This window comes from Ursus arctos, unplaced genomic scaffold, assembly GCF_023065955.2.
Source record: "Ursus arctos isolate Adak ecotype North America unplaced genomic scaffold, UrsArc2.0 scaffold_23, whole genome shotgun sequence".
NCBI classification, from domain to species: Eukaryota; Metazoa; Chordata; class Mammalia; order Carnivora; family Ursidae; genus Ursus; species Ursus arctos.
The window spans coordinates 38524233-38542234 of record NW_026622908.1 but is presented as its reverse complement, the minus strand read 5'-3'; the positions used below and the strand labels follow the sequence as shown (position 1 = coordinate 38542234).

General features: G+C 44.9%; 1 protein-coding gene across 2 annotated transcripts in view; it reads left to right on the top strand.

Annotated features, from left to right (window-relative positions):
- Positions 1-18002, top strand: part of DDB1 (damage specific DNA binding protein 1) — a 29966-nt gene that overhangs the window by 827 nt on the left and 11137 nt on the right. For both annotated transcript variants that reach the window (XM_026487643.4, XM_057317150.1), the window contains exons 2-19: positions 663-811; positions 2030-2146; positions 2497-2718; positions 4942-5056; positions 5987-6084; positions 6847-7005; positions 7609-7692; positions 8279-8395; positions 8985-9087; positions 12546-12621; positions 12709-12817; positions 14789-14967; positions 15062-15225; positions 15308-15415; positions 15560-15767; positions 16556-16651; positions 16771-16882; positions 17708-17831. In XM_026487643.4, the coding sequence (XP_026343428.2) occupies positions 663-811; positions 2030-2146; positions 2497-2718; positions 4942-5056; positions 5987-6084; positions 6847-7005; positions 7609-7692; positions 8279-8395; positions 8985-9087; positions 12546-12621; positions 12709-12817; positions 14789-14967; positions 15062-15225; positions 15308-15415; positions 15560-15767; positions 16556-16651; positions 16771-16882; positions 17708-17831 (2340 nt within the window). The remainder of the gene's footprint in view (positions 1-662; positions 812-2029; positions 2147-2496; positions 2719-4941; positions 5057-5986; positions 6085-6846; positions 7006-7608; positions 7693-8278; positions 8396-8984; positions 9088-12545; positions 12622-12708; positions 12818-14788; positions 14968-15061; positions 15226-15307; positions 15416-15559; positions 15768-16555; positions 16652-16770; positions 16883-17707; positions 17832-18002) is intronic.

Sequence of the window (18002 nt, the reverse complement as noted above, 5' to 3'; positions counted from 1 at the left end):
TGTTGACTATGCAAGGATTACAAAGGGCACAGATGTCCAGAACCCGGGAATAATCATCTTGATCCACGTTCTCAGCAGAACATGAAGACCTCAAATTTGTATGTTTATGTAAATCCTAATCATGATTCCAAAACAAAACTCTGTTGTTTGTGAAGTGGAAAGCTCTGAAGGCGTGTGAACCGGGGTATTGGTAGACTGCGGGGAAGGCAAGAGATGTGGACAAAGCAATGTTTTCATATAAAGCTTTGAGAATTTGCATTCGTTCTGCTCTGTTTGGTAAAGAGTTTGTGAAAATTTAGAGAAGTGCCGAATGGAGATGTACGCTTTTTCCAGCATCCCTTAATGACATAAGTCTGCCACTGCAGTAGGAAAAGTCAAATTTGAGGGCACAGAGCCATCTGAAAGGTTTTCACAGTCATTGTCAGTTGAAGGACATGCTGCTCTTAGGCCCAGTCCAGTTTTCTTAGTCTGATTAAGGAAGTAGCTTTCTTGAATGTATGAAGTGAGACTTTTTGAGGTGCTGGATTTGGCAAGAAGGAAGTGAATGGAGGGAGCCAGAGAAATACATGAAGTAAATGAGAATTCTGGAGGTATTTAAGTAGAAGTGAGGATTATTTAGATCCTGCTCTGGCTTCAAAAGTTAGAGGATCTGTTCCTTTCAGGACACTTTACTTCAGCTGAAGACTTGAACCTGTTGATTGCCAAAAACACGAGATTAGAGATCTATGTGGTCACTGCTGAGGGGCTTCGGCCCGTCAAAGAGGTGGGCATGTATGGGAAGATTGCGGTCATGGAGCTTTTCAGGCCCAAGGTAAGTGCTCTGGGTTGGGCCCAGCAACGAGAACTTAGATGGTTTTACATACATTGTTTTACACTTTTGCTTGGGGTGGGTGGAATGAGGTTTAGGAGAGAAAGTCTCTTTCTTTTGAGTGGTGGGTTTCAAATTTATTCTTTTTTTTTTTTTTTTTAAGATTTTATTTATTTATTTATTTGACAGAGAAAGCGCGCGTGCATAAGCAGAGGGAAAGCAGGCAGAGGGAGAAGCTGCCCTCCCGCTGAGCAAGGAGCCTGATGCAGGACTTGATTCCAGAGCCCTGGGATCATGACCTGAGCCAAAGGCAGTTGCTTAACCGACTAAGCCATTGAGGCATCCCTCAATTGATATTCTTGAACAAACTTCCTAGAGGCAGAAGAGTCACTAGGGAAAAAATTGATCGAGTTGACTTCTTTAGAAGGGGAAATTAAAGTAGATTGAAATGTGGGTCACCATACTGATTCAGAGAGTAGGCTCTAGATTAGGGCAGTTCTGGCTTTATTCCGTATTAATTTTAACTTTGGGTACCACCTAACTTTTCAGAGCCTTATTTGCCTGTCTGCAAAATGGGGATAACAGTATAACATCTCTGGGTTATTACAAAGATGAAATGTTTAATAACACAGGAGCTATTACATAGCAAACATTTGCTGTTAACTGTTTTCACAGTATTATCATCATTATTATAATTCAGATGTTTTCATCCATATTGCTTCATTACATTCTAATTGAATCTGACAAGAAAGCAGTGGATTCAAAATTTTAATTGTAACCTTTGAACAAAATATTTACTGTTTTGGGGTCTCTGTTAAGAAGTAGGTAAGACTTTGTAGGTCCATTTTAGTTTCATTGTTATTCATGTTTTTTTCTTTCTTCCAATAGTTGGAGAGGATTAGAGGAGGCATTACATTCATCTTTCAGAATTTGAATGGAATGAGTGAGATTAGCTTGAGATGGAAATAGACAAGACATTATTGTAGGGAGGGCAAAGAGCTGCATAGTCATCAAAGTGCAGACTAGATGTTTACCAGCTTCAGTTCTGGCCTTTTGCACAAACCCTCAGGGTGTGTTACCTACTCACTATGGATTTTTCTCTTCAGGGAGAAAAGAAAGTTCTTAAAGAATTTAGCATGCTTAAAGAAAGATGCTTAGAGGCTGGATAGGTATTCTTGTTTCAAAAAGAACTTCTATTGATGTTATTACCTTGGTTTCCAGGGGGAGAGCAAGGACCTGCTGTTTATCCTGACAGCTAAATACAATGCCTGCATCCTGGAATATAAGCAGAGTGGCGAGAGCATTGATATCATAACGCGAGCCCATGGCAATGTCCAGGTGAGGTGGCTGCTTCAGGCTTATGAGAGTTTTTTGGATAGAGCTGTCATGATGTGATAAAGAAAATTGAACTGCTGGGGGCAGCTCTCTCTGTGATCAGAGAAACAGGGAGAAAACACTAAGGGTTTAAGCTTTTATAGGAAAGGAAGAGTCCAAGGGACAGGGTACTAATTCATTAAGAATCAGCGTTTTGCAAGAAGGTACACACTGACATCTGGGCTCCCTGGAGTGTTAGTTGGATGTCACTAGTTTTATTACCATCCCTAAAATCATCTTGGGGAAAAGGTGCCTGGTGACCTCTGTTCCTCTGAGTGTTGAGATTCTTCCCTAACCCCAGTTTTACTTCTCAGGACCGGATTGGCCGCCCCTCAGAGACTGGCATTATTGGCATCATCGACCCTGAGTGCAGGATGATTGGCCTGCGACTCTATGATGGCCTTTTCAAGGTTATTCCGCTAGACCGGGACAATAAAGAGCTCAAGGCCTTTAACATCCGCCTCGAGGAGCTGCATGTCATCGATGTCAAGTTCCTATATGGTTGCCAAGCACCTACCATCTGCTTTGTCTACCAGGTACTGAAGCCAGAGGAGAGAGGGAAAAGCTATGTGGTTTCACATTGTGGGAGTTGATTTTCACTAATTGGACTGGATTTGGTAGCGTAGGCAGAGAGTTTAATGTATTTGTCCTGAGATGCTTTGTATGGCATAATTAATACGGGTCAGATTTCGGTTGCAGTAGTGCTTAATGAGGCAGGAAGCTCTCTGGCGCTGGTAGCAGGTTTTAATCCTGAGATTACATTCTTGTGGACCTTGGAGATTTTATAGGGTGACCCAGTTTATACTTTGTCTGAGTCTCTTAACGGCATGCTAGGGGATTATTAAAACTTAGCTGTAGAGAAATGATCTAGAAATTGCCCTTATAAGCAAAGAAAAAACGTCTTGGTGATGTTTACTTACTTATGTCTTCTAAGAAGGGGTTTGCATTTTGTCCAGCACTCACTCTCTGGTGACTTGTTGGCTGTTGACTTCTATTTTAGTCTATGCCTAAAACTTCAGCAGAGCTGATCCTGGGCAGCTGTTCTCTGAGCCAGATTTGTTAAGTGGGGGTGGGGTGGCAGAGCATCAGACTAACTTGCTGTATCTTGGTTAAATCTCAGCCTTTTAACAAAGAGCCATACAGCACGAGGTCATTTCACTTGCGTATGGTTGAATAAATGGTGGAAGGAAACATAGTCTGGGTCCAAGTGCTATGTGTGGGCACATTTGGTATCTGTGTTAAGTATTGGAAACACTAATGTATTTTTGTGTGTTTCTTAGTGTCACCCTAAGTGCTAGAGTTCAGAGGCTGGTTGGAATGAAGTTCAATTGTATAAGGTTGAAAGTACTTCAGGGGATTTTGTTTGATCTTGCTCACTGTGCTTTACTGAAATAAAAACTTAGAATTTCTTTCCCTTCTTCAGTTTTGTAAATACCAGGTCATTAAAACACTGATGTTGGTTATTTAAGGCTGACTCTGTCTGTTCCTAGTCTCAGGGCTGCCAGTTGTGAACGATCTTCATTCGTGTGTGTGTGTGTGTGTGTGTGTGTGTGTGTGTGTGTGTCTGTCTGTCTGTCTGTCTGTCTCAGGGGCCCAAGTCAGACCCCCAGCTTGAACTTCTCGTGAAGTTCAGTCTTACCCCTGGTCATTGATGGGAAGATCTTTCATCAACTAAAAATGACTATCTCCTGTTTTGTGCCCAAAATTCAAATATTGTTGTGAATATTTAGGGACTTACAATGTGAAAGGTAGTCATTCTAAGTGTGTCAGGAGCTATTAACAGTGATTAAGCTGTGGCCCCTGCCTCCAAACAGTGTTGAATTCTTTCCATAACTTCTTTGACTTTCATCTGGTCTTTGTTGAGGCCGTCTCCCACTGGCTGATTGTATCCTCCCCGTCCCTGCTCTTTTAGTCTCTCAGGGGTAACTTTGACAGCCTCATGACTGATTCGAGGCATGATTCAAAAGAAGGAGGAGAAGATGGCAGATCCTTAACTGACTGAGCCACCCAGGTGCCCCAAACAAAAAAATTTTTAAGTAATCTCTAGACCCAACATGGGGCTCAAACTCATGACCCCTGAGATCAAGAGTTGCTTGCCAGGCACCCCCTCAAACAAAAAAAAAAAAATTTTTTTTTAAGATTTTATTTATTTATTTGACAGAGAGAGAGAGACAGCCAGCAAGAGAGGGAACACAGCAGGGGGAGTGGGAGAGGAAGAAGCAGGCTCCCAGCAGAGCAGGGAGCCCGATGCGGGGCTCGATCCTAGGACTCCGGGATCACGCTCTGAGCCGAAGGCAGACGCTTAACGACTGAGCCACCCAGGCGCCCCTCAAACAAATTTTTTAAATCTCTTAGATGTATATTTGGCTTCTCAATGTATGGTTGTTTTTGGCTTTTTTTTAAAAAGCTATTTCATAAGTTCCTTGAGGCCATAGAAAAAATATATATAAGTACCAGCGAATGTACCTGTATATGTTGTATCTCTTATGGTGATTAGTATGGCATGTCAGATTGGCTTTTCTAATTCTTAAGCCTTTCTTGATTGGTTGCATTGTGAGAAAACAGTAGGCCTGAGTCTCAGTCTACCCAGTCACAGGCTTAGTTGATGGCTGTCAACGTACTCATGGGTCAGGATAGTAAGACCAACGTGACAGGGTGGTCAGATGCTGGGTGGTCGTGGCCTGTCCCTTTCAGGACTCCTTTCCAGTCCAAGCTTCACCTGTCCTAAGGGCTAACCACTCCCACCTTTCCCCACCTAGGACCCTCAGGGGCGGCACGTGAAAACCTATGAGGTGTCTCTCCGAGAGAAGGAGTTCAATAAGGGCCCTTGGAAACAGGAGAATGTAGAAGCTGAAGCTTCCATGGTGATTGCAGGTTGGTTGGGGTTTGGGATTTGTCCCCCGACCCCAGGGCTGGGCCCGTTCCTTACTCGTTCCTGCCTTACCTCTGCTCCTTCAGTTCGGTGCTCAGGTGCTATTATGCACACTCATTACTCAGCAGCCCTGAGGTCTCCTGTTTCTAAATGTGCTTTTCTTTGCTTTTCCCATTTCTGTCTTTGGGATTATCTCTTTTTTTACTCCTTCCAAAAAGTACAACTTTCCTTTATTTGGGGGTGGAGGGGTTAACTACGAACCGCTGAGATTGATTTGCCAAGTGGCGTGCAGAAATTCTTCTCATTTTACTGTTGGGCATAACATTTAAAAACTGCGAGGGACCTATAGAGTTTATCTAATCTGACTGTTTCACAGATGAGGAAGCCTGGCTTGAGGGGTTTGCCCGTGCCTGTGCCGCACTGACAAAGCCTTGGCCGGACTCCAGGCCTCTTTGCTCCTTCTCCTGTATCCTCCCCACGACATTGTGTCGAGTGTCTCATCTAGGAGAGAAATTTTAAAACTCCCAAGTGAGAATTGGCTTTTCTAAATGGTGGCCCTGATAATGGGGGAAATTAAGCTAAGGAACAAGGAAAAAAAAAAAAAGCCTTGAGTTAGAAAGGACCAAAGCTTAGGAGAAAAGGGGAGGAATGCAGGCAGAAGAACACAAGAGAAGACTCCCCACCCTTAGGAACTCAGAAACACCAGAAGAGTGACAATAAAAATATCACCAGGGTTAGATAATGCCAGCCTGAAATTTCTCAGACAGCAGTCTCAATTAAAGGCGATCATGCTCCCTGGACTCTGATGTCTTTTTAAAAAAGAATGATTATCTTAAGGTTTGCCTCAGAGATGGCTGGATCGGTGCCCTTGCTGCTGCAGGCTTGGCAGGTCCAAAGTGCTGAGCATTCTAACGCTGCGCTCTCTCCTGCAGTCCCAGAGCCCTTCGGAGGGGCCATCATCATTGGACAGGAATCAATCACCTATCACAACGGTGACAAATACCTGGCAATTGCCCCTCCTATTATCAAGGTGAGCAGCGGTCTTTTACTTTTCCCTCCCGTTTTTTGCCCTTGTTCTTACCCTGCTCTTGTCTTTCTCCCTGTTTGTCAAAGGGACAGACATTTACAGATGTCTGTTGTCCTGTTTACTGTGTACATAAGATACTGTGTTGGTTATTGGGAATACAAAGACCGGCCTGGTTTTGCTTACTGAGAGCTTGCTTACTAACTAAGAAAGAAGTAGTAATCAAAGTAGGTTTACCCTTTCCATCGACTGGGGCAACTTTAAGAAGGGAAGGATTTTCCATTTTATTGAATGTTTTCAGAGCTCAGGTCATGTGAAGGTGACATAGCAATCAGTTGTATAGACTTAAAAACTAGTCCTAAAAGTTTCAAACCTTAATGTTTCAAGTCATAAGAATTAATACAAAATTAAGTTAAAGAGTAAATAACAAAATCTATGGTAGCATTAGCAGTGGGAGGTAATTAGTGATAGGAGAAATAACCAAACTTGTGGTAGTATCCATAGTCCAGCGAATACTTAGAGCTGCTTCCTACTTTCTGTATGTTTCCATGTTCCAGTGTAAATAACCATTTAAGGTATATTGAGTTCCTCAGAAAATTGTCTTCAGAATAAAAGTGTCCCCATGTTCACTCACACATGTAGTTTTAGCTAAGTGGATTCCTTGCTTGTGAAATGGCTGTATTTGCTAAAGGGAGTGGTTCGCAAAGGTTTGCTCTTTGATTATGGGAGACCCTTAATCTCTAATGACCATGTCTTCCCTCTTGGCAGCAAAGCACGATTGTCTGTCACAATCGTGTGGACCCCAATGGTTCCCGCTATCTGCTGGGAGACATGGAAGGACGGCTCTTCATGCTGCTTTTGGAGAAGGAGGAACAGATGGACGGCACTGTCACCCTCAAAGATCTCCGTGTGGAGCTCCTTGGAGAGGTAGGGCTTGTCCCTGCTCTGCCGCGTTCTCCTAGGGGTATAGCGAGTGTGGGAATGTGGCTCAGTGTGAGCAGTGTGAGATTTGTAGTCCTTAGCACCCAGCCACGAATGGTCAGTCCTGCTGTGGAAGTTGGTTTTTGAGTAAGTGAGATGTCAGAGAATCTCACAGACAGCTGGGCACTACCTCAAGCATAAAAAGGAAGAGGAAAATGATGCCATTCAGAATTAAAGATTAGTTTAATGCTGATACTCAATTCCAGGAAGAGATTCCCTAAAAAGTTTAAGAATTATGCAGTAAATTTTAGAGGTTTTAATTATTTTGAGGAGATCGGAGCCATTGGGATTAAAATGATTTGGAGCAGACACCCGCAAGAGAAAGTGTAGTTTTTTCTGACTGTAAGGATGTGATAAATGGAGTCACAAGCTTCAGAGATTTAGGAACATTTGCTTAGTGTGACCTGGGGATTTGAAATGGAGAATTGTTTCAGGACTCATGGCTGCAGCTGTTCATTTTCTTAGCAGATGTCAAGGAGGGGGTAGGACATGTCAGTCTCCCATGGGGTGTTCGTTCTGACGTCTCTCATGCCATTGACTCTCTTCTAGACCTCTATTGCTGAATGCTTGACATACCTCGATAACGGTGTTGTGTTCGTTGGGTCTCGCCTTGGGGACTCTCAGCTTGTGAAGGTGAGAAGACACTTTCTTCTTTCTGGGTGCTTCTTTGCCATCTTTACTGCTTCTTCATCAGGGTTCTTCTGTGTTTGGAGCCTCACAGAATTTCTTCAGTTCATCCATGTCCGTACTATGCAGCTTTCTCCTTGGCTGAGTTCACATCCTACCCTCACCAGCTCTTTGTGTTAAAGGTTCATTCTGTAGATGTGCCAGCAAGGTACTGGGCGCAGTGGATACAATTATGAACAAGACCCAGCTGCTACCTTCAAATATGTCATAATCTAATGTGCCGGACCCCCTCTAGAAGACAAAAACTTTGGACCTTCTCTGCAGAAAAATGCATGCAAGCATTTTGCATTCATTTCCAAACTGTTGCTTTGCAATCCATCCGCGGGACTCACAGATTAGAAATTCCTGACTGATTAGTGGGTCGCCTGTAGGCCAACCACGTTCCTTAGTCAGCAGTCCCCTTCTAGAAGCATGCAGTGAAGCACAAGAAGGGCAGATCTAATAGGACTGAGAGTTTCTTTTGGACGATAACCATCTCGTTAGGGTGGATCTCTTAGGAGCATTCCAGGACTGACTGTTTTTTTCTTCTTAGCTCAATGTTGACAGCAATGAACAAGGCTCCTATGTAGTGGCCATGGAAACCTTTACCAATTTAGGACCCATTGTGGACATGTGCGTGGTGGACCTGGAGAGGCAGGGGCAGGGACAGGTAAGGGGGTCATCCCAGAAATGGATAGTTGATATACCCGCCCACTCAAACCGTGTCCTCCTAGGCTTGTCTGTTCGGAGTGAGGAGTGCCCACTGAAGATAACTTTTAAGAGCCTCACTCACTAATCCCAATGATGCAAGGACAGCTACCATCTTTTGGTCTGTGATACAGATCTGCATCATCTGTGATCACATGAGCACCCTAATTAGATAGGAATTCTTGACCATTTCAGAAGTGAGGAGGCTTGGGACTGGGAAGGATCAAGTAACTTGTCCAAGGTCACGTAACCTCCAAGTCACAGGTGTGTCTGACTCCAGAGCCTGTGCTCTTTCTAGTAAACTAGGTTCTAAGGATGGAAGCCAGCTTGCTAGGAGCAGTGGTAGTTACCTTTGGATCTTGGACAGAACATCCTGTCTGCTTGGTAAACTTGGGGGCTTGGAAATCAGCCCCTGTTAAGTCTGCTTCCTCAAACCTACCTCCACTGAAAGGGTCCTTGGGATTAGATATGGCTTGTTTATTTTCTGGGCATCGGTATGATGGCCCCAGGCTCTGGAGGGAGTTACTTAGAAACCTTTTCTCTGTTTGCAGCTGGTTACTTGCTCTGGGGCTTTTAAGGAAGGTTCCTTGCGGATCATCCGGAACGGAATTGGAATCCATGAGCATGCCAGCATTGACTTACCAGGCATTAAAGGTAACCTTTTGGTAGACATAGGATGCAAATCTTATTTGAGTGACCTTGGCCTTTGGCCTCATTATGTGTTGTGAAGGCACGTGGATGGGAGCTAGAGGAAAGCAGGTCAGATGAAGAGTAAAAAAAAAAAAGTCATAATGACAAATAAGTGGTAGGAGCTTAAACATATTTAAAAGTACCAAAGTAAACTTGAAAATATATATTATTGGTATAATTGGATAATGGAGTAGAGAAATGGAAAGGAAAAGTTTGTAAGTTAAGTTTAATGTTTTTATAAAGGAATTGATAGAATTCCTGAAAAAAAGAGGAGACTGAGACTATCATACAAAGGTATAAGTGTAAAGGTAGTAACTTGTAGAACAAAAATACAAAGCTAAATTCCAGGAGAACTGTAGTAATCGAAAAGATCAAAGAAAGAGTACATGGTGAAAGGCTTTTATGGGGCGCCTGGCTGGCTCAGTTGTTAAGCGGCTGCCTTTGGCTCAGGGCGTGATCCCAGCGTTCTGGGATCTAGCCTTGCATCAGGCTCCTCCGCTGGGAGCCTGCTTCTTCTTCTCCCACTCCCCCTGCTTGTGTTCCCTCTCTCGCTGGCTCTCTCTCTCTCTGTCAGATGAATAAATAAAATCTTAAAAAAAAAAAAAAGGCTTTTATGATATTATGAGTAGTAGACGTGACTCAGAATGATAGGACATGTGCACAAGGGTCCGATATATCTGACATGTCATATCAGTAAATGTGAATGGGCTAAACTCACCTGTTCCAAGAAAAAGATGATCCGATTGAATCATAAAGCGAAACATAGGTATAAATAGAAGGCACATCAGAAATAAAAGGTTATTTAGACTATCAGGAGATGAGAGAGCATGGGAGCAGATAAATAGAGATTTATGAATTAGAAAGAAAGAGATTCTGAAAGTTTAAAGTCCAGGAGAATCGACTGAAAACTAGACAATGAGAGTTCATTAAGGCAGTAGGATATAAAATTAATGTACTGAAATCAGTAGCGTTCATGTGAAAACGGAGTCCATTTGAAGGATAGTGGAGGAAAGGAGCTAATTTACGTTAGTAATAAAAAGGCAAAACATCAAAGAATAAATTTTTTTAAGAAGATTTTTATTTGTGAGAGCGTGCGCACAAAAGCAGGAGGAGTGTCAGGCAGAGGGAGAAGCAGGGGAGCCCGATGCACGGCTTCATCCCAGGATCATGACCTGAGCCGAAGGCAGACGATTAACCTCCTGACCATCCAGGTGCCCCTCTTTGACTTATTTATTTTTGTATTTAATGTACTTCAATAAAAATGTCGAGGTTTTTTTCTTTTTTTTCTCTTTCTTTTTTTTTTTTTTTTTTAAGATTTTATTTATTTATTTGACAGACATAGAAACAGCCAGACAGAGAGGGAACACAGGCAGGGGGAGTGGGAGAGGAAGAAACAGGCTTCCAGCGGAGGAGCCTGATGGGGGGCTCGAACCCAGAATGCCGGGATCACGCCCTGAGCGGAAGGCAGACGCTTAACGACTGAGCCAGTCAGGCGCCCCGAGGTTTTTTTCTTGACCTAGATAAGCCAGAGTCCAAATGGAAAAAGGAAGAAGCAAGAAAAGCCAGGAAGACTTAAAAAGGATCAGTGACACAGGACTAGCTTTACCAGATATTAAAACGTACCATTAAACTGTAGCAAATAAAAGTGTGGTTTTGGTGCACTGATAGGCAGAGTTCCTTGAGCAGACTCAGAAATCCAGAAATTAAGAAAAGAAAAAAAAAGTCCTGGGTCCCTGGGTGGCTCAGTTGGTTAAGCATCTGCCTTCGGCTTGGGTCATGATCCCGGGATCGAGTCCCACATTGGGAGAATCTCTGCGGGGAGCCTGCTTCTCTCTCTCTTCCTCTGCTTCTACCCCTGCTCCTGCTTACTCGTGCGCGCGCTCGCTCACTCTCTCTCTCTCTCAAAAACAAAAAGTCCAGAAAGAGACACAGTTGCATGTAGCAATTTAGTGTATGATGGTGGTGGTATCTCAGTTCAGTGAGATAAAGATGACTTTTTAAAATAAATGGTCTTTAATAAATGGTGTTCCCAGTTATCAACAGGGAAAGACAAGTTTGGATCCATACTGTACATACCGTACTATGTATACCTTGCTAGAACCCAGATGGATCAGACTTAATGTAAAACGAAAGTCATACAACAGTTAAAAGAAAAAGTTGTCGAAATTCCTTTCTGACTTTAGAGTGGGGAAGGCCTTTTAAACTTTGACTCGTGCAGAAGCGAAGGGAAGGATTGGTTAGTGCAACAACATGAAACACTTCCGCATGGCAAAAACAAAACACTGTAAGCTAAGTTCTAAGAAATGCCATTCAGATAAAAACATTTGTAGTTCATCTTACAGACAAAGGCCTCATCTACCCAATTTATTGAAACATTTCTACAAAGAAGGTTACCGAAATTCTTGCCCCCAAATTGGCAAAAGACATGCGGGGACAGGTAACAGGCCTCACTTATACTAAGGGAGATGCAAATCAAAACCGACTAGTGATACCATTCTTTACCAGGTGGCCAGAATCCAAAAGTTTAACAACCCAGTGTTGGTGAGGCCGAGAGGAAATAAGCATGCTCGTTGTAACATCTGCCAAAACTTCACCTGCATTAATTTAGTGATTTATGGACAAGCCTAATTCTAAGCATCTACCCCCAGACCTTCATACAGACAGAGTGATGTAAATACAAGATCATTTGTTGTGGTACTGTATGCAAAATACTGAAAAAGTGTCTGTGCTTCAGTCGTGACTTAAAACTGGTACATCTATGTCATTAAATGCTGTGTAGCTTTTGAAAACAAAGTACTGTTCCGTTGTGATAAGGGCTTTAATTTAAAATGGAAAAGCATAGTGCATAAGAATGAATGATAGGCTGTTTGATATATATATGTGTGTGTGTGTGTAACTTTCTTTTAAGTTTTATTTTTAAATAAGCTGTACACCCAACGCGGGGTTTGAACCCCCAACCCTGAGATCAAGAGTTGCACACTCCACCGACTGAGCCAGCCAGGTGCCCCTATATTAGTATTTGTTTATAAAACAGTGACTACCGAATTCCTTAAATTAAAAAAAAAAATTTTTTTTTTTTAAATGAATGAGACTTGATTTATTTGGGGGATAGGTTTCAGGGAGAGGTATAGGAGTGAAACTTCTGTGTACACATTTTAAAGATAAAATTTGGTTTTGAGTCATAGAAATGTATCATCCTATCCAAAATCAAAGGAAAGACTTTAAGATATTAGGCTCAAAACAGTTTTAAAAATAACTTCTTCAGGGTCTTAAAGCCAGGAAAGAACAGGGTGGCTATTTCAGCTTCAGGACGGACTCCACAAAGTTCCTGCTCCTCCTGGAGGCCCGCCGGCCTTCCCTTAGACGTGGGGAGCCACGTGTTGGGCTGCGCTCTGCATCTTCATCCTTGATCTTTGTTTTAGGTCTGTGGCCGCTGCGGTCTGACCCTAACCGGGAGACTGATGACACGCTCGTGCTCTCTTTTGTGGGCCAGACAAGGTAAGGGTGAGTCTGGCGCCTGCTTGGGGTGCTCTTGTGAGCTGGGGGAGCTGGTCTGGCTGACCCAGGCCTTCCCTTCCCCCGCAGAGTTCTCATGTTAAACGGAGAAGAGGTGGAAGAAACCGAACTGATGGGTTTCGTGGATGATCAGCAGACCTTCTTCTGTGGCAACGTGGCTCATCAGCAACTCATCCAGGTAATAACTCAGAAAGGGGCAAGCCCCGTTGCCTTGAACTTGATTTCCAGTGCAGTGTAGAGCACTGCAGGATTTTGCAGCAGTCCATTTTTATGGTTCTCAGAGTAACAAATCCTAGAAAAAAATTAAAATGACCCGATAACCCACCACTCAGAGAAAACAACTTAACAGCTCCTAACTTTGGAGTTACTCCTTTCAGCTTTATTTTTCTTCTGTAAATATATGTAGTATTCATTCGCATTCTCTTTTACAGACTGGGATCATAGTATTTTTATGGTTTGGATGTCATTCGCACTAATTATGCCCTATTTTCTGAGGCACGTGTTTTCACTTGTTGTAGTAATACATACCTAATTAGTTCTAGTGCTCCCATCCATATATGACTGTTGGTAGCACTTTCCACATTAATTATTAGAACCAGAGCTCTTACTCTGTTCTGGTTTTTAAAAATCTATATGCGTGATGGGGTCAGATATCCCTTTGGCTCTTGTTAGCCACTAGAGTCTGATTTCTTTTTTTCTTTTTCTTTTTTTTTTTTTAAGATTTTATTTATTAATTTGACAGAGAGACAGCCAGCGAGAGAGGGAACACAAGCAGGGGGAGTGGGAGAGGAAGAAGCAGGCTCCCAGTGGAGGAGCCTGATGTGGGGCTCGATCCCAGAACGCTGGGATCATTCCCTGAGCCGAAGGCAGACGCTTAACGACTGTGCCACCCAGGCACCCCTAGAGTCTGATTTCTGAGCACCTGCCCATCCCCTGGTTGTTTCTAGTTCAGAGTGACCCCTGGCAGTCTTCACTTTTTGCACACCTTCTTCAACCTTTGGAACTTCTCTTAACTGTGGCCGGAGTCAGTGTTTGCCAGTGTCGGGTGTGGCACTTGTGTGCCTGAGGATTAATGAATCCTCTCCATCTTTTTATCCACGTGGGTCTTCCTTTTAGCCAACAGGCAATTGTGGATTTGGTAAAAGCCAGAGGGAAGATTCTGTTGGTTTGTGGACCAAGTGTGGGAGGTGCCCAGGTACTGATTCATTGCTTTGTCTGTTTTTTCTAACTAGTGGCCCAAAGACTGGCACCAGCTCATGTATCTGTTGTGAAAGGATTTTCCTCTTCCAATAGGAGCTGAGCTTTGATAGAGTAGGATGAATTGACATGTATGTTACAGTGTCATCGACCTGCTTTTTATTTTATTTCAGTGATGAAATTGATTGATTAAGCATATTTCAAGATAATTTCATAGCCTTTACTAAAGAATTTTATTTTGGGGGGTACCTGGGTGGCTCATTTGGTTGAACGTTTGCCTTCAGCTCAGGTCATGATCCCAGGGTCCTAGGTTGGAGCCCCGTGTTGTTGGGCTCTGTGCTCAGCGGGGAGTCTGCTTCTCCCTCTCCCTCTGCCTACCTCTCCCTCTGCTTGTACTCAGTCTGTCTCTCTGTCAAATAAATAAAATCTTGAAAAAAAAGAATTTTATTTTTTTAAGGTTTTATTTTTAAATAATCACCACACCCAATGTGGGTCTTGAACTCACGACCCTGAGATTAAGAGTCACACACTCAAACCACTGACCAAGCCAGCTGGACACCCACAAAGTTTAAGTAATTTTCATGGTTCATGCACAGTAAAGAACTTGGCTATTTTAGAGGACTGATTTTTGGGTTGAGAAAAACTGCTAGACTGTAGTCACAGGTCTTCCTCCATCGATACCTCTCCCAGGACTTCATCCGAATGAAGCAGGTTGCCTTTTTTTCTGTTTGCAGGTAGGTACGGTGGCAGCGGCTTTAAGCCAGTCTTCAGGGCTTCAGCGCACAAGGGCATCTGTGAGAACTGATCGCCGCAGGAGTTTGGGGGAAATACCCAGGGCAGAGAGGATGTCGGTGGTTTATTTTTACGGATACACCAGGGCGGCTTTCACCACCTGTTCCCGCAGTGTTTGGATCCCAGCAGGTGCTTGGAGACCTTTCTCTTCTTTTTCTAGATCACTTCAGCATCTGTGAGGTTGGTCTCTCAGGAACCCAAAGCCCTGGTCAGCGAGTGGAAGGAGCCTCAGGGCAAGAACATCAGCGTGGCCTCCTGCAACAGCAGCCAGGTGGTGGTGGCGGTGGGGAGGGCCCTCTACTACCTGCAGATCCACCCTCAGGAGCTCCGGCAGATCAGGTGTGTGCCCGCCTGTCCGCTCCCCCCCTCCCCCGTTCCCCGGGACTTCTTTCATCCTTGGCGTCCTTCCTCTGCCATATTCCTCTTTGTTCAGCCACACAGAGATGGAACACGAAGTGGCCTGCTTGGACATCACCCCACTGGGGGACAGCAACGGGCTGTCCCCTCTTTGTGCCATTGGCCTCTGGACAGACATCTCAGCGCGTATCCTGAAGCTGCCCTCTTTTGAGCTACTGCACAAAGAGATGCTGGGTGGAGGTAGGTGTCCCGTAAGGACCTTTGAAAGGTTGGGATCAGAGTCAGAACATGGAACAAGATCTTAAGTGCTCCTCTCCCACAGAGATCATTCCTCGTTCCATCCTGATGACCACATTTGAGAGTAGCCACTACCTCCTTTGTGCCTTGGGAGATGGGGCGCTTTTCTACTTCGGGCTCAACATTGAGACAGGTGAGAATAACCCTGTGAACGGAGGGCTCTCGGAGAAACAAGGAGTGTGGCAGCCTCAGGGTACTGCTTTTGAGCCTTCACGACCCAGCTGTTTGTCCTGCAGCCTTTCCTTCCTACTTTCTCCTAATGCCGTTCTTTCTGTAGGCCTGTTGAGCGACCGTAAAAAGGTGACTCTGGGCACCCAGCCCACGGTATTGAGGACTTTCCGTTCTCTTTCTACCACCAACGTCTTTGCTTGCTCCGACCGCCCCACCGTCATCTACAGCAGCAACCACAAATTGGTCTTCTCCAATGTCAACCTCAAGGAAGTCAACTACATGTGTCCCCTCAACTCTGATGGCTATCCTGACAGGTGAGCCTCTTTTTCTTTTCAGCAAGAGCCATTGATTGAGGGCAGCATGATGTTTTCCTCGAACCCTTCCGCAGTGTCGAATCAGTATAAATAGCTGAGATGGGAAGTGTAGAGCAGAGGTTCTCCCAGCTGGGCTGCCCATTCGAAATCCCTGGGACACTTTAAAAAGAACGGATTTTTTTGAATCCTTCTCAGATTCTGATTCAGTAGATCTGGGGTTTGGGCCATAGAATCTGTATTTTCAGGAAAACCTTCCAAGTGATTCAAATGATTAGTCAAGTTTCAGAACCCCTGATTTAGAGATCATTCTGTATTCCTAGAGCAGGGTCCCCCACCAGCAGCCACCAAACTAGCTGGGAACTCATTAGAAGTGTAAACTCTCAGGCCTTCAGGGGAAGGGGGGGCACCGAAACTGTGGGGGTGGGGCCCAGCAGTCTGCTTCAACAAGCACTCCTGCCGATTCTGATGCAAACGATGATTTGAGAATCACCAGTTCTAGATTCTAATGCCACAATTAGCATTAAACAGAAAGCAGTTAAAAAACATACCTCAGTTGTGGCTCACCCAGACCTGTTAAATAAGATGGGGGGGGGGGTGGCAGTGGGACCAGGCATCAGAGCAGGTCACATCTCCCCAGCTGGTTTTTAGCTTGGAGTCGGAGTTGAGAGCCACCGCCTGGAGGAAGCTGGTGTAATTCTGCCTTGTTTTTCTTCCCCTTACGGAGTTGCCTCGTAGAATCCTTTCCTTCCTTGGGTCTACTCAGTCTAAACCCAGACCCTTCTTTCCAGCCTGGCCCTGGCCAACAACAGCACCCTCACCATCGGCACCATCGACGAGATCCAGAAGCTGCATATCCGCACAGTTCCGCTCTACGAGTCTCCCAGGTGAGCACCGGGGAGCAGGGCTGCGGAGCAGGGCTGCGGAGCGTGGCGATGGGCGCGGGTGTGGGGCGCGTCCCCTCTCAGACCTGTCCTGAGAGGCACTGTTCACACTTGGTCCCCAGGAAGATCTGCTATCAGGAAGTGTCCCAGTGCTTCGGGGTCCTCTCCAGCCGGATCGAAGTCCAGGACACGAGTGGTGGCACAACGGCCCTGAGGCCCAGTGCCAGCACCCAGGTGAGGGCACAGACAAAGATGGCGTTCGAGCAGGGCTGGCAAACTGTTCTGGAAAGGATCATATAATAGGTATGGCTTTGTCAGCCATTGGGAAACAACTCCGGTTGGCCATTACAAAAGCAGCCATAGACAACAGGTGGGATAGTTGGGTTCCAGTCATACTTTATTTGTAAACACAGGCAGCGAGCTGGCTTCGGCCCGCCTTTGGAGAGTTGGGAAGAATTTGGGATAAGTGTGGCAGCCAATGATTGCTGCTCTGTAGCCTTGCAGGAGAATAATTCTCTTTCATCATCAGTTTGGACACTTTGTAGGGTATGTGTAATTGGGACAGCATAGCCTTATAGGTTAAGAGGTGGGATTTGGAGTCTGACAACTGGCCTCAAGGTTAGTCGCTAGCTGTGTGACCTTGGGCAAATCTAAACTTCTTTCCCTAATCCAGAATATACAGTCTTTACACTTCGCTTTTTATTTCATGTGCTCCCCGTGCTTCCCGTTGAGAGAGATGGAGTCTGTCCCCTTCTGAGGCTGCCTTTGTCCCTCGTTAGCTTTGTTTGATTGACTTGGCGTCATTGCTTTAATGGTCATTAGTAGCCCTTAGAGTCTTCTGTCTTGGACTGCTGCGTCAATTTGTATGCAGATTTTGGCTCTTTATGCTCAGTCTACTATCCTCCAGAACTCTCTTGAGGCTCTGCTTGAGCTGCCAACCTTGAGCTTTCCTCATTCAGACTCGGCTTTTGTTCCCCGATTGTGGCTGAGCCCTTCACCCAGAGGCTCCCAGCAGCTGGTCTGCTTTTGAGAGGGGGTGTGTGTGTTCTCTGTGCCCAGGCCCTGTCCAGCAGCGTCAGCTCTAGCAAGCTGTTCTCCAGCAGCACGGCGCCACATGAGACCTCCTTTGGGGAAGAGGTGGAGGTGCACAATCTCCTCATCATTGACCAGCACACCTTCGAAGGTGCAGATGAGCTCTTTCTGTCGTTTTCGTGCCCACGTCCTCCCTGAACTAGCCTGTTCTGGGCTCTGATAAATTCCACAGTTTGATAGACCTTGTGACAGACCATCCTGGGAGGAGTCGAAGGGAGGGGTGGGACCTCAGGGTCGGCCAGGAGTCCAGCGTGCTGGGCCA